Genomic DNA, 15,387 nt, shown 5'->3' on the forward strand with positions numbered 1-15,387 from the left:
TGTTGTGGATAGTTTGGAGGGATGTCAGAAGTTGCAGCGAGACATAGATAGAATGCAAGACTGGGCGGAGAAGTGGCAGATGGACTTCAACCCGGATAAGTGTGGGGTGATCCATTTTGGCAGATCCAATGGGATGAAGCAGCAGTATAATATGAAGGGTACCATTCTTAGCAGTGTAGAGGATCAGAAGGACCTTGGGGTCCGGGTCCATAGGACTCTTAAATCGGCCTCGCAGGTGGAGGATGCGGTCAAGAAGGCGTACGGCGTACTGGCCTTCATTAATCGAGGGATTGAGTTTAGGAGTCGGGAGATAATGCTGCAGCTTTATAGGACCCTGGTTAGACCCCAGTTCTGGTCACCTCATTACAGGAAAGATGTTGAAGCCATTGAAAGGGTGCAGAGGAGATTTACAAGGATGTTGCCTGGATTGGGGGGCATGCCTTATGAGGATAGGTTGAGGGAGCTTGGTCTCTTCTCCCTGGAGAGACGAAGGATGAGAGGTGACCTGATAGAGGTTTACAAGATGTTGAGAGGTCTGGATAGGGTAGACTCTCAGAGGCTATTTCTAAGGGCTGAAATGGTTGCTACGAGAGGACACAGGTTTAAGGTGCTGGGGGGTAGGTACAGAGGAGATGTCAGGGGTAAGTTTTTCACTGAGGGTGGTGGGTGAGTGGAATCGGCTGACGTCGGTGGTGGTGGAGGCAAACTCGTTGGGGTCTTTTAAGAGACTTCTGGATGAGTACATGGGATTTAATGGGATTGAGGGCTATAGATAGGCCTAGAGGTGGGGGGGATGTGATCGGCGCAACTTGTGGGCCGAAGGGCCTGTTTGTGCTGTGGCTTTCTATGTTCTATGTTCAGCATGATGTCAGTATTGTGTGGCTGTACATATCAGGAAAGGATTGACAAGCTGGGTTCCTTCACTCTTGAAAAAAGAAAGCTGAGGAGTGACCTCATAGAGGTCCAAATTCTGAAAGTTTTTAATAGAGTTGGATACAGAGAGAATGCTTCCTCTGTAGGGAAGTAGGGAGGCCATCTATATAAGATAGTCACCAAGAAATCCAATCGGGAATTTGGGGGGAAAAAATAACCAAAAGAGTAGTGAGAATGTGGAACTCAGCACAGACAGTGATTGGAGACAATAGTATAGAGCCATTTAAGGAGAGGCTAGATAAGCATGTGAGGGTGAAGGGAATAGAGGGTTACGATGGTAGATTTAGATGTGAAAAGATGGAGTCAAGCATAAATACTGGCATCGACTTGTAGGGGCCGATTGCACTGTTTCTGTGCCGTATATCCAAAGTAATCTCGTGTAAAATTTGACCCTGCAGCAGTAGATCAAAAGCTTAGCCAAAGAGATGTTAGGTTAAAGTTGATTTATTCATGTCACAAGTAGGCTTACATTAACACTGCACTGAAGTTGCTGTGAAAATCCCCCAGTCGCCACATTCCGGCGCCTGTTCGGGTACACTGAGGGAGAATTTAGCATGGCCAATGCACCTAACCGACACGTATTTTGGACTGTAGGAGGAAGCCAGAGAAAACCCATGCAGATACGGGGGGAATGTGCAGACTCCACACAGACAGTGACCCAAGCTGGGTATTGAACCCGGGTCTCTAGTGCTGTGAGGCAGCAGTGCTAACCACCATGCCGCCCCACAAGAATGAAGTTTAAGGGAGTATTAGAGAGAGGTTTAGGAGGGAATTCCAAAGCTTGGGGTCCAGGCGGGTGAAGGCATGTCCACCAATGGTGGAACAATTAAATAAGCTCAAGTACGATCAGTATGCTAGCTGCTGCTGAAAGTCACTGTTGCTGATTTAAAAGTTAAACCATTCCTCAAAGCCACGCTTTAGGAAGGATGTGAACTCATTGGATTGAATCAATTTGATAACCTCTTGTCAGGAATTATAAAGCATGTATTTGCTGCGTTGAGTTCTTGGGAGTTCACTGTATGCAGCGTTAGACCAGCATATAGAAACATAGAAAATAGGAGCAGGAGGTGGCCATTCGGCCCCTTGAACCTGCTCCTCCATTCATTATGATCATGGCTGATCTTCAAACTCAGTAGCCTGGTCCCGCCTTCCCCCTATGTCCTTTGATCCCTTCACCCCAAGTGTTATATCTAACTGCTTCTTGAAAACATACAATGTTTTGGCCTTAACTACTTTCTGTGGTAGCGAATTCCACAGGCTGACCGCTCTCTGGGTAAAGAAAGTTCTCCTCATCTCTGTCCTAAACCGTCTACCCCGTATCCTCAGACTGTGACCCCTTGGTTCTGGACTCCCCACCATTGGGAACATCCTTCTTGCATCTGCCCTGTCTAGTCCTGTTAGAATTTTATAGGTTTCTGTGAGATTCCCCCACATTCTTCTGAACTCCAGCAAATACAATCCTAACTGACTCAATTGCTCCTCAGACGTCAGGTCAGTCCTGCCATCCCAGGAATCGGTGTGGTAAATCTTCCCTGCACTCCCTCTAGAGCAAGAACATCCTTTCTTGGATAAGGAGACCAAAACTGCGCACATAATATTCCGGGTGTGACCTTACCAAGGCCCTGTATAATTGCAGCAAGACATCCCTGCTCCTGCACTCGAATCCTCCCGCTATTTGCCTTTTTTACTGCCTGCTACACTTGCATGCTTACCTTCAGTGACTGGTGTACTAGGACACCCAGGTCTCGTTACAGGTTATGTTTCAGATATTGCATAAGGTGAAGATATACCCATCTTTGAAGCAAGGGTCAAATTATCTCAAAGTCCTTTTATTGGAGAGTAGTCCTCCAATGTTCTAGCAAAATGATAACTAGTGAGCTACCTATTAAAGTTGAAATGTGGATACTGGGCAGAAGGGAAAGCACCATTATACGCTTCAAAGCACCAAACAATGAGGAGGCACTGGAGCTTGACAGAGTTTTGACAGAGTCTAGATGTGTAAGGCCAGTTGTAGCGCACACATGTACTGCATCGCCTCACCTGAGATCAACAACCTGGGCACATTGGCCATCAAACTTGTCATCTGCTGCACAAAGCTAAGTTCACTACAGCAGATTCATGCCTTGATAGCCTGTGCCTGCAGGGGGCGCTTAATGTCAGCCGTGGTTCAGTGGTTAGGTAGCCTCTTGAGTCAGAAAGTCTTGTGTTAAAATAAAGCTCCAGGCACTTTAGTTCGTAATGCGGGCTGACACTCCAGTACTCAGGCACACAATTTCCAAGCAGAACAGGGAGTTCTGATGTCCTAATAATATTTAGCTTTCAACTACCATCACTGAAAACAGACAATTTCGTCATTATCATAATATTGTTTGAAGAGCCTTGCTGTGTGTATGTTAATTTCCATGTTTCCTACATTACAGCAGTGATTACACTTCAAAAAATGCTCCACTGGCTGTCAAGTGTTTTATGAAACCTTAAGGTCATGGAAGGCACTTTATTAATACAAATCATTGAATGATCTGGGATGCCTCTTTTTCACAGTAATTTTCACAGATTTCACAGTAACTTCATTGCAGTGTTAATGTAAACCTACTTGTGACTAATAAATAAACTTTAAAACTTTAGTGATGGCTGTTGTCTCAAGAAGGGTTGATTCCTGTTTGTTCCACTAGATGTCACATTTTTATTGTAGTGTGGCTAGGGTTGCATTTACCCTAACTGACAGGCTGGCTGAACTGCACTGTCTGACCCTCGGGTGTAGGTGTTACTGTGAATATCTCCAACTCGGTGCGAAGCTCATATACTGAAGGTCATTGTTGTTGATTTAAAAGTTGAACCATTCCTCAAAGCCACACTTTGGAAGGATGTGAACACATTGGAAAGGCCTTACCAAATGGTTCCAGGGATGAGAAACTTTGGTTATGAGAATAGATTGGAGAGGTTACGACTGTCCTATTTGGAAAGGAGAAGGCTAAGAGGAGATTTGATAGAGGTGCTCAAAACCAAGAGGTTGGCTGGACAGAGTAGACGGGAGAAACTGTTCCTGTTTGTAAAAGAATTGGGAATAAGAGGGCACAGATTTAAAGTGATTTGCAGAAGAAGCAAATGTGATGTGAGAAAAAAATTGTTCACCCAGCGAGTGGTTGGGGCCTGGGCTGCAGTGCCTGGAAGTGCAGTGGGGGCAGGTTCAATCGAGGCATTCGAGAGGGCATTCGATGATTATTTAAATAGAAACAATGTACAAGGTTACGGAGGAAAGGGCGGAGAATGGCATTGAGTCATAATGCTCATTTGGAGCGCCGGTGCATACACGAACTGAATGGCCTCCTTCTGCACAGTAACAATTCTGTGGAAATTTTAATTGGCGAAATTGATATTTTAAGTTCTTTGCTAAAATTCTTACTTTTGTTCCCATTCAAACAAAACTATAATCGAAGGGCAGCACAGTGGGTTGGCACGACTGCCTCACAGCACCAGGGACCCAGGTTCAATTCCGGCCTCGGGTCACTGTCGTGTGGAGTTTGCACATTCTCCCTGTGTCTGCTTGGGTTTCCTCCAGGTGCTCCGGTTTCCTCCCACAGTCCCAGGATGTGCTGGTTAGGTGGATTGGCCAAGCTGAATTGCCACTTGGTGTCCCAAGATGTGTAGTTTGGGGGATTAGCACGATAAAAATACGTAGGATTATGGGAAAGGGCCTGGGATGTGGCCCTCTGTTGGAGAGTCGGTGCTGACTCGATGGGCCAAATGGCCTCCTTTGCACTGTCGGGATCCTATAATGAAGATAATTCAATAGAAATCTAAAATGTGGCGAGGGATTGAGAGCTTCCATTTTACTTCAGTATATCTCCTTTTAGTGACAGTTCCGACTCCTGAACTGTCACCAACAGCTAAACTTTTGCCTTTCGCTCCCACATTCACAAATGTGTGTCATCCAATTTATTTTCCTGCTATACCTTGTCCTGCTCCTGTTCCTGATGGACATGTTACTCTGAACTAAAATTTTCACCCCAACTTCCTTTTTAAATCCCACACCCCTGTCCTTTCATTATCCCTCATCTCCACTGACTTCCATCTCTTGCTGCCTTTCAGTATAATCCTAGTAATGTGCTTTGGCCCCACTCCTGGCAGCACTCTTCCCCCTCCTGACTCTGGTCTACCCCACCTCACATGGGTACACAGACCTCCTGTCACTCAACAACAATAATTTGCATTTGTGTAGCACATCTAACATTGTAAGACATCCCAAAGCGTTTGGTGAGGGTGTAATTTAACACTGAATTAAGAGGTATGAAGATAGAGACCCAAAGTTTGGTCAAGGAGGTATGTTTTAAGGAATGTCTGAAAGGAGAAGAGAGAGAGAAATGATAAGTCTTTGGGATGTTACTGAAGCGCTAGAGGCCCTGGCAGCTGAGGTTTAGACCTCTCTAAACCCCTCCACCTGATTTATTAACCTATAATACCTGTCACAGTGGCTCCTTTGTTTAAGCAGCACTGTTGTGTGGCTATGATTTTTCATAACTCTTATTTCCCATTTTAGATCTGAACAAAGCATGTGGAAATACCATAGAGGCTCACGAAGCTGCTCAGATGCACCAGAATTTTTCTCAGCAGCTTCTCAATGACCACATAGAGGCCTGCAGTCTTCCTGAACACAACCTGATCAATGTAAGTACGGTCATCCCCAACACAATCTAATCAGTATGTAAATGTTACCTTCCCCGGCGCAGTCTCTTTAAACAATCCCATGGCAGTTTGCTAATTCAGCACACAGATTGAACCTTTACCCAGTGCCTCTCAATGGGATGTAGCTGCCAGCGTTTAATCCGTGCTGGTCTAATTTCATGCAAAATCTGACCCATGCCCCTAGTTAGTTTCCATTTTAATAGACATAAATAAATGATGGATTAAACACTGGGGTGCAGTACTGGTGGGGATAGGTCTATCGTATAACACTGGGGTACAGTACTGGTGGGGACAGGTCTGTCATTGTATAACACAGGTACAGTACTGGTGGGATGGATCTGTCATTGTATAACACTGGGGTACAGTACTGGTGGGGACAGGTCTGTCATTGTATAATGCTGGGGTACAGTACTGGTGGGGATGAGTCTGTCAATGCATAACACTGAGGTACAGTACTGGTGGGGACAGGCCTGTCACTATAACATGGGTACAGTACTGGTGGGGACGGGTCTGTCAATGTACAACACTGGGATACAGTACTGTTGGGGACGGGTCTGTCACTGTATAACACTGGGGTACAGTACTGGTGGGGACAGGTCTGTCATTGTATAATGCTGGGGTACAGTACTGGTGGGGATGAGTCTGTCATGCATAACACTGAGGTCCAGTACTGGTGGGGACAGGCCTGTCACTATAACATGGGTACAGTACTGGTGGGGACGGGTCTGTCAATGTACAACACTGGGATACAGTACTGTTGGGGACGGGTCTGTCACTGTATAACACTGGGGTACAGTACTGGTGAAGATGGGTCTGTCACTGTGCAACACTGGGATACATTACTGGTGGGGACGGGTCTGTCGGTATTACATTGGGGCACAGTACTGGTGGGGATGGGTTATCAGTATTACATTGGGACACAGTACTGGTGCAAGTTGTGTGACAGTATCAATGCATTAGAGAATCCTTGCAGATATCATCCTAGTTTTGAGGGACTGATGGCAACAATCGCATTCGAGCTAGCTGGTGGAACTCCTTCTCTTCAGTGATACGTGAAATGTATTTTGTTTTCTAGTGGACAGATGGGCCGCTTCCTGTACAGTTTCAAGCTCAAAATGGACCCACCACTAGCCTGGCCAGCCTGCTATGAACAGAATTGAAAGTGTAAAGCAGTGGAACCCGACATGTCTCAAACCAGGCACCGAATTATAAAGGATTTTGAGCTCGGCTTCCCAGTCATTGCCGGACAAACAGCAGGCAGAGCAAGAGAATGTGTCTGCGTGCAGCACTGTGGGTACTTTCCAGTCTTTACCTGCTTTCCTCTGGGTGGTCAGTCTATCCCAGCTTCTGTGTCTGCTGAGGATTTTGATGCAAAGGAGCAGTTTGGGTTGAATTATGTCAGTTGTTCTGTGGGAATTATTATTACCCTATATCCCTTCCCCAGTGCAAAATATGATTGTAATTTGCTGAATTCTACATTCTTAACTGGCCTGTTTCTCCCCAGTGAACAATTTTACTTTGAGAGGAATTGGGAGAGATGGACGTGGGGACTTTGCACCCTACTTTCATCCATCCCCCTTGCCCCCACCTGTTCTTTGCTCACCTAACCTGTGTCCTCTTATGAGGTTGGTGTTGAATAATTTTCCTGCTCTCACCCGTAGTGATGCAGTCACCATGGAAATGGAAGGGGAGCAGGCTTTTGAATGATTGGAGAAAGTAGTAGTAGTTGGGGTGGGAGTGGGGTTGAGGGGTTAATTGTATGCATTTGTATGTAATATTGAGAAGTTCAGTAGCTTGGTGCTGTTGATGGTGCTAGTGGCAACTTTAATGAAATGGCAGAGCCAGCCGTATATGAGAGTGTCAGGATCTTGCAATCTTAACAGTGTGTCCATGTATAAAGTAGCTGCTGTTGGATACCAGCCACAGGCTCCAAATTTGCTTTCTCTTTTTGTGCCGAAAGGCTGACTTAAGTCTCTCTCCCCAGCGTGGTATTGAAGGCTATTTCACTGGAAGTCTAAGTTGCAGCAACCAAGCTGATCGCTGTGGTATTGGCTCTGTCTCTCCTGCCCAATACAGGAAGCCTCATTTCCTCCTCCTCTTTCCTTTCTCATGACTCAAACCTCTCCCCAAAAACAAATCGTAGAATCATGCAGCACGCAAGCTAATACTTCATCCCAATGCTGTAAGTTCTACTTTTATTTTGATACTTGTGTCTAAAAATGAAATCCTTAAATTATCATTGTTTGATTTTAAAAGTGTAAATGCTGAGAGTCTTGGTCACTTCCATCATGCAGTGAGGAAATCTGCACAAAGCTGTTCCTGTTCCCACATTCCTCTTTTCCCCACCCCCACCCCTGCTTCCCTCATCTCCCCCCGTCTTCCCCGCTCTCCTCAACTGCTCCGGGTGCTGTCACTAAATCCTACCCCGGTGTACTGTACTAGCAGCTGTGGACATTTGACGAGGGATGTAATAATGGAAAAAAAACAACGCAGTTCGCCTCAATCAAAAGCTATGGTTTTGATACAGACCAGTAGTTTTTAAACCGAAGTTGGCATCTGCCCAGACAACCCAAGAGCTAAGCTGGTGTTACAGCACTGAGTTGCAGAGCTGTAGAGGATTTCCATTTCAGTCCAATTGATAAATTACAGCTGGCCTCAGTGCCTCTGCTGAAGGAGGAGGAAAAGGGAATCAGCTCCTGGTATCTGTCCAGTGGTCCCAGTTGGCAAGTGTGTACCTGGTTACGCTTGGCTTTGATTCAACTCCTCTATCTGCAGTTTCCTCAGAGCTTAGTCCTAGTGTTAACCTGATTTTCGTGGGACCCCGTGTTCAATCCCAGTCTGCCGATTGATCTTGGTGAGCTCAGATCCATTTGGGTGTGGGATCCTGCTGTCCTGATGTAGTGGCTGTGATGGTGGAGGAGAGGGTGCTCCAGATGGCTCTAACAGTAGTGCTGTGAAAGGGGTCACTGTGGTGGCTGGAAGAGGCCAGATACTGCCCATGGGTGCTGGCTGAGGTGGTTGGAAAGGCCAGGGGGTTGTGCGGAAACTGGGGAAAAGGTTAAACAGAGATTGGATCCTTCCTCTTGTCGTGATTTAAGTTTTGTTTAATTTTGCACATCCTAAGCATTCATTCCACGTCTAACATGTATTGTGACTTTATAAAAAGGACAGGACTTGATTACCAATGTGCCTTTGTTATTAGTGAAGAATTTGCATTCAACTTAAAGATTTTTTAATTAAAACTTGGCGATCAACCTTTTGGGTGATCTCTCTGGTTAAACCCACATCAGGATCTCTCTTCCATTTGGAATACTGACTGGTCAGTTCTTTTGTGCTTTAAGTGATTCGTCTCCCTTTTGATTAATTTAAATAAGGTGTGCTGTATTGGATGGTGGGAGAGAACTGATGAGCGGTCTGTCAGGTGTTGGGGTGGATGGGTAGAGGCAATTTATCCCCAAATATGCATAGTACTAATGCAATAACTCTGCCGTGGCCCTCCTAAAATAAGAGTTGGATCCAAAGGGTTGATCTAAATTTTAATACAAAATCTATGCCCCTCTTGCAGTGACTTCGCAGCTGTGTGTCTATGAATTTGATCAGTGCTTCCCAGAAAAATAAACACGTGAATCTTTCCCCCAAATAGATTCAATACGTCACTTGTGAACAAGTCACTCACTTTTCCCCCCATCAACTTGTACTCACTCAGATGCAGCATCCACGCCACGTCTAACTGAATTGAAATTAATTTTGGAACTAATATTTCCTTAACCATGTACATTCAGCCTTGACCCTTGTGTGAAGCTGGAAGTTGTGAGGACAACTATGTTGATGTTGTTTGTGGCGTTTTGGTGTCGTAAGGGTTTTAAAAAAATACTCTTTTTTATACAATGGAACATTGCATTCATCAAATTACTTCATTTTTTAAAAAAATTGCAGGTTTCCCCTGGGGAAAGTCTGGTTGATTATCCCTTGATGCCACAGACTGGAGGGCATTCAGGTGCAGCTTCATTGTAAATAGCGTCTTTGACAAGTCTTTGAACCAACTGAGAGTGATTGAGTCCAGAAAATGACACTACCAACCGGGCAGTCTGTTCAATTTTAAATCGGAAGCAGTGAAATTAAGGGGTACTCTGTACAAGAAGCCACCTTAAACAAGCCTTTCCTTTCTTTGCAAGTGTCAGTATGCAGCAAGCACATGAGAATAAGTCTTTAAAAGTGGGTGGTGGGTGTCAGTCAGTTGATGAGTTCTCTTAGAAGTTGAATAAGCACGTTTGAGAAACAACAGAAAGGACCCATCCTCTTGTTCAATGAGGCACCATTTAAGACTGAGTGGCGTGGAATAAACAAACCCCGAATGACTGGGTTGACCTCCATGTCAGGTGCAGCCACTGTTACCACTCCTCACTCCATGAGATAATTTATTTGGTCTCTTGGAATGTGAATCAGAGCTTTAAAGAAAAATGGAAAAAAATAATTCTCAACTGACTTCAGCATCAAGCTCCTCTATCCTCCTTTAACCTGTGTATTCCTCCTGACTGCCCACTGAGCTTAACCTGCAGCCTCGCATTCAGACTCCCCAATGTTAAAGACTGCATGTGTAAATTATTAGGGTTGTGTTGTTAACGCTAATAATATTTTGTACAGCTTGTGTTTCTTTTATCAAATGATTGTATATTTTATTCAGTGAAGTAATTCTGGCTAATCCCCCTCCTGATCCTCTGCCCTTTGTAATTTATAATTTAACAACTTTCTCCATCCGCGTAAGGCTCTTGTAGACATATTAACGCGTGATAACATGTACATATATACATAGGATGTATACAATAGACTGCACTACCCTGCAGTTCAACTGGGCAATAATCAGCTTGCTTTGTGTGTCTGGTGACTTTAATTGACTTGGGCTGAAATCTGGGCAATACTTTTACTGCAGAACAATGAAGAACTGGATTTGTTTTTTGGTTTCTACTTCCCTCTCCTGATTTTCGCTGGCATGTAGATTCCAGGAGCGTTGCACACTCCATTGCTCAGTGACAATTCTTCACCTAGTTGGCAAATCTCGACGGGCGAAAGGCCAGTTGATTTTAACCAAAGTCCATTTCAGTGCATCTTCCTGAATTGCCCCTGCCCATCCCACCGCTCCCACAGACTGCTTGTTTGGTGCAGCAGATTCCGCTCTCTCTCTCTCTCTCTCTCTCTCTCTCCCCCCCCCCCCATTCTGACTGGCGGGGTGCAAGTGGGTGTTTGTATCAAGTGGCCTGCTTTCCAGTCTTCCCGGATCCACATCCCCTGGCAGTGCTTGTGCAGTCGATTAGGCCCTAGCACATTGGGCTGTTATTTCTTTTTAAACCGTTTGATGGGTGGGTGAGGAGTGGAACACTCTTAATTTCATTCCTTTTATAAAACTATCCAACGAGCTCTGCACTATGCCCAATAAATAAAGTCAATGGTTAATGTAGCATCAAGCCAACCAGAGCAAGAATGTTCAGGTCACAGTCAGCACTGAACCAATCTCAACTGGGGTGGAAGTCGAAGGATTGTATTCTACCTCAGTGTCCCTGGATTATCATGTGTGCAGGCAAAATCCATCAGAGTTTCTCGCTTCTGATCACTGTTCATCTAACCGAAGAGACGTGAAAGCAGATCTTGACTGAGGCGGTGTCGGCTGACTGAGATCTGTTCAGCTGCCACCTCCCAAAATATGATCAGCTAACCTATGAATGACTGCTGCTTGGGTCTGCGTGCAAAAAAATCCTCCTTTGGCAGATGTTAGACCATGGTTTGAGACAGCTGCTTCCTGTGGAACTGTGGCCCAATCCAATTCAGCATCTTCAGCAAAAGAGAGAAATTAATTCTTTTTTAATTAAAAAAAGAAAGAAACAGCACAAAGGCACAACTAGTTGCTGGTGAGGTGCCTGAAACCAGTCTCCCAGTGTCACTGAAAGCACTGGAGAGTGAGATCTACCAGTCTCCCAGTGTCACTGAAAGCACTGGAGAGTGAGATCTACCAGTCTCCCAGTGTCACTGAAAGCACTGGAGAGTGAGATCTACCAGTCTCCCAGTGTCATCAAATCTCCCCACAGGTGAAAAGTGTGGTATTGGTCCCACACGGGCAGCAGCAGCTCACTATCGCACTCTGAACCAGTATTCTCAGCATTGCCAGTGTGGTGACACTCTCAGAGAAAGAGTCTTGAGTTGGTATTATACCCAGTGCCACAGGGTTACTGAAATGCTGATCTGCATCAGTTGTTAAAGCCGGTTTCACTCTAGGCAGTTTTATATTCTGGTATTTGTTCAATATTTGACCAATGGATATTCTAACTGTAATAAATTGGCCATTTTGCTTTTCACCCCTTCATCACTCAAAAGAAATAATGGGAGGCGGTTATAAAGATGAAGTTTTTTAAAGTTTTATATATAAGATGTTCTTTATACCACACATATATGGAAACAGCACAAGTTATGTCACTTGTAAGTGAAGTTATACTAGCTACTGACATGTTATAAGTCAATTACTGCTTTAGGACACCAGTAACTTGTCTAACTTGACAGCGGATTCTGCATGATTTGAACTATGTGCCTCTGTGATTCCACACTCGATTCCAGGACATGCCTGGACCTCTGGAATACGTCAGATAACTGGTTCCAGAACCATCCTCTAGGCCAAGTCCGCTCATCTCAACTGGGATGTTGTGATTGGCCTCGATCTCTGGGCTAGTCAGGGCACCTGCATCTGTCACTAACCGATTGACTGAGCGTGGGAGAGTCCAGAGGAGACAGAGTCAGGGAGAGCTCACCTGTCGTAACCCTCATGATCGTATAGCCCAGTTGACCATCCAGGCACGTCCCTGAATGCCAACAGCTGGGATGTGCTGCTGACCTGCTGCTTTGTGTCTGCACAAACAAGAGCCAGCATCGAGAAAGAGAGAATAAAGTCAAAAAATCAAAGTGGGACAGAGAGTTGGGAATGTAATAAGTGTGATGTTAGCTTGTGTCTTAATCCTGTGTGTGGTATAAACTATAGCTGTATAAACTATAGGTATTTAGCTGAAGATATTTTTAAACAAATGAAGCCCTTGAATGTTTGATACCTTGTCTCTGAAGGCAATAAATATTAACCTTAATGGGTATCAGACATTGGGACTGAGCTGGTGGGTACGATTCTGCAGAAACAAATATCCATGGTGAAAATTTAAATATTTTATATAAATATATATAGATTAGATAAAGGACGTCTTTTTATATAATCGAGTTGCCGATATTTCTCTGTTGTCTTTTTATAAACACCATGTACACCATGACTTTGTGGAATTTACATAACTCTGCCCCGACTGCGTGCGATACCATGCAGGTTTATTTCTGTGTGACTTCAGTTAGGACTGAGGGGGGGAATTTAAAGGGTGAATCCTACACTAATTGCATTAATGTTGTATTTGAGACCCCCTCCGCCCTCACATTGGGCAAACCTGTTTCAATGCTTCCCTACTGTGTTCTCTTAAGCCTCAGCCCCTCCATCCATCCCCCAGCCCATTCACAATCTGTCTTTTTCTTCGCTGTTCATTTTAGCTCACCCTCCCAGACACTTCCTCGCTGCTGCTTCAAGTACTTTGAGCAGTGAACGACTGAATATGCAGGTTAGGGAGACCCCATGCTCAGTTTGTGCTAGGTAAACAGATGAGAACCTCTTGACCTTGTGGTTTGTGGCTTAAGAAAGGGGTGAGTAGGTGGAAGGAATGATCCAGGGTTTCCATCTCCTAATTATTATCCAGTAACATCTGCTAGGAAATGCAGATTTGGGTGAGGACAGAACTGCGCTCAGCTGTGATGCTTCCTGCAATTGAGTCGCCAGTTGCTGCCTGTCCAAACTCTCTCGAGTATAGTCAGCAGAGGGCAACTTTATTACCCCCTGGTGAGTCAGTGTCTGGGAAATCTGTATCTCTCTCTGCCTCTCTCTCTCTCTCGCCCTCCCTCTCTCTCTCTCGCCCTCCCTCTCCCTGTCTCGCCCTCTCCCCTTCACTCCCTCTTTCCCTGTCTCGCCCTCTCCCTCTATTTCCCTGTCTCGCCCTCCCTCTCCTTGTCTCGTTGCCTCTCCCTCCCTCTCTCACCTTTTCTCCCCCACCCTCCCTCACCCTTCCTCCCCCACCCTCCCTCACCTACCCTCCCTCCACCCTCTTCTCCCATGCCCCACTCCTCCTCTGTCAGAAAGCAGGGCAGAGTTTTCCTGGTGGCTGGTCTGGGACTTGCCCCACAGCTCCCACAGACTCGGAATATCCCTGTTTGATGCACGATCTGTGCTGAGTTCTCAATGACACCTGGAAATCAGTCGGCTTCGGTGGCCCCTGCAAGCAGGAGGGAAAGGTGAAATATCTATACCAGCCAGGGCTTGCACTCCAGATGTGTTGTCCTCTGGCCAGTGTACATCTGTTGAGGGCAGGACTGGTCTGTGAGAGAAATCTGCAGACTGACACTCGCCATCTAGACAGCCACTTGCGTGAGGTGCTGACGATGCCCAGCATTTGATAAGCTGTACCCCAGCAAGTGCCCTGTCTTCAGGCAATGAAGAGAGAAAGCAAGGGATGAAGCCTGTGCTCATTTCTGCAATGGAACATGTCATCCTCTGGGTGAAGCATAAATTGGGGGGGCGGGATCATGAAAATATTTCTAAGGAGAGTGGAGACATGTCCATAACAGGCAACAATAAACTGGACAAATAATCGCAAGCATCCATTAATTTCTAAGTTCAATCTGCCCATGTTGTACATTTGATGATTAATATTTGCAACTATAGTGCAGAGTAAACCAGGAGAGTTACTACTACAGTAAATAAATTAACTTTGCAACAACATGCAGCTCTCAGATGTGTATATCACCATTTACCAGGTATCATTCATTTTTGTTTCTGCAATCCTTCTATTTTTTTGTACAGACAATTCAAAGTGTTTTGAATGAGAAAATTTTTAATACGTACCCTCATCATGTATCTGGTGAACCAGTTTCCGTGTAATTATGTTTTCTTAAGAATCAATGTTAGGGCAGGTTTGTTAACATGTGTGGTGTTTTAGCATCACTGTACTTTTTGGAATAGTTTATAGATGTCTAGATGTTTTGAGATGTAAAGGATTCCTCACTTCAGTGACCAAACGTCACCGAAACAGGGAAAGCTCAATTTGTAAATATGGATCTTTGTAAACAGAACCTGCCTGTCGCCGTGTTTTTAGCTTTCTATTATGTTTGGATTAACTTTTTTGGTTTTTTTTCTATATATCAGGGAATTTTAAAATAAATTCATAAACAAATTTTTAATGGTCGTGTGCTGTTTTTCTCTGGGATTTGAGTGTCTGTTCGGAGAACGTGTCTCAGGAATGGAATTTTCTCCCCCTCTCTTTCTCTCTCACCTGTTGGTTATTCCACAGTGCGCGAGCCTAGCTTTCGAGTGCCAGTGGCTATCCCCCTGTGAAGGGCGTCGCCAGCAAGTCTGAACCTGTCCTCTTCCGACATCCGTTTTCTTTACACCGGCCTTTTATTCACTCCTCCATGAGGCTTGCACTTGTTAAGAAGAGGGTCTGGTTGCCAGATGCCTCTGTAATTTCTAACACTACTTGTCAACGGTTTGTTTTTTTAAAACAGTAAAACATCCCCGGGCATTTCACAGGAGTATTAGACAAAATTCAACACCAAGCCTCGGGAGATGACATAAGGCCAGGTGACTAAAAGCCTGATAAAATTAGCATTTTAAGCAGCATCTTAAAGGAGGAGGAAGGTCAGCATTGAACG

At 45.0% G+C, this 15,387-nt stretch overlaps 1 protein-coding gene across 1 annotated transcript in view; it reads left to right on the plus strand.

Moving 5' to 3' along the window:
• The window catches only part of mau2 (MAU2 sister chromatid cohesion factor), a 64,528-nt gene extending 49,619 nt beyond the window's left edge, over positions 1 to 14,909 (plus strand). Inside the window, exons 18-19 of the mRNA XM_078198590.1 lie at positions 5,471 to 5,598; positions 6,692 to 14,909. Coding sequence (XP_078054716.1) covers positions 5,471 to 5,598; positions 6,692 to 6,766 — 203 coding nt within the window. The 3' untranslated portion in view covers positions 6,767 to 14,909. The remainder of the gene's footprint in view (positions 1 to 5,470; positions 5,599 to 6,691) is intronic.
• The last annotated feature ends 478 nt before the right edge of the window (positions 14,910 to 15,387 follow it).

The sequence above is a fragment of the Mustelus asterias genome, chromosome 26 (genome assembly GCF_964213995.1).
Source record: "Mustelus asterias chromosome 26, sMusAst1.hap1.1, whole genome shotgun sequence".
NCBI lineage: Eukaryota > Metazoa > Chordata > Chondrichthyes > Carcharhiniformes > Triakidae > Mustelus > Mustelus asterias.